The sequence below is a fragment of the Morus notabilis genome, unplaced genomic scaffold (genome assembly GCF_000414095.1).
Source record: "Morus notabilis unplaced genomic scaffold, ASM41409v2 C11335368, whole genome shotgun sequence".
Taxonomy (NCBI): Eukaryota; Viridiplantae; Streptophyta; class Magnoliopsida; order Rosales; family Moraceae; genus Morus; species Morus notabilis.
Window position 1 is genome coordinate 1 of NW_010385503.1, and position 881 is coordinate 881.

The following is an 881-nucleotide window of genomic DNA, read 5'->3' on the forward strand; positions in this document are numbered from 1 at the left end:
CAAGATGCATAGATTTCACAGTCTGCGAGCTCAATTTGATTGAGCTTTTTGCAAGCCTGCAATAAAATACACCCACAAAACATGGTATCAGCAACAAGAGAAGGGATCAAAAGAAGAAACTAAAGAGAATTTCCTCAATAATTTTCTAATAACAGGCAACACCATGAGAGAAATCTATCACTCAATATAAAATGAAAACTTGAGCAACTAATTTTTGAGTTCCTGATAACAAGATACAACTCCATATAATTTCATACAATACAAGATCAATATACTTGGAAACTTAATGCAGAAACCAATTATAAAAATAAAACTCCATAAGGACTTGAACAAGAAGCAATATCTAACAAAATTCTAACAAAGATTTTCTTTCCTTTTCTTTTCCTTTTTTCCCTAGAAAGTTTAGATTTAGATAGTTTCTTAGCCTAACCTCTCTTATAGCAGCGACTTCTGCGTGGGCAGTAGGATCAGTGTTTCTCAAAACCATGTTGTGACAACTCACTACAACTTCATCATTCCTAACAACGACCGCGCCAAATGGACCTCCATCTCCACAGTCAACTCCTTTGTAAGCTTCTTCCACTGCTTGTGTCAAGAATTTGTGGTCTCTGTCCTGCACAACTAATTAACATTCAAAAGAGATTAAAAAAGGCACTACAATTGTGAATGATCAGCTCTGATAATTTTGCAAATTGCTCTGTTTTATAACAAAAGACAAAGCAAATAATGAGATGTTAGAGTTATGGATTTAGCATTTACCATCTTGGTGACCGGGAAATGCAGACGCCACGGAGATGGTACCGTCTTTTGCCTCCACAACTGCAGAAAGTAAGACAGATCATCAATTTTTTCTACAATCTATGGGAAAATATAACCAATTA

The 881-nt window shown here is 35.4% G+C and overlaps 1 protein-coding gene across 1 annotated transcript; it reads right to left on the reverse strand.

The window, feature by feature from the left end:
* Positions 1-3: 3 nt before the first annotated feature.
* Positions 4-832, reverse strand: LOC112094929 (guanine deaminase-like; the record flags this gene model as incomplete). The annotated part of the gene is made up of 3 exons (XM_024176630.1): positions 4-56; positions 431-621; positions 760-832. Coding segments are annotated over 3 exons (317 nt in total), but the record flags the coding sequence as incomplete, so codon positions are not given.
* Between the last annotated feature and the right edge of the window lie 49 nt (positions 833-881).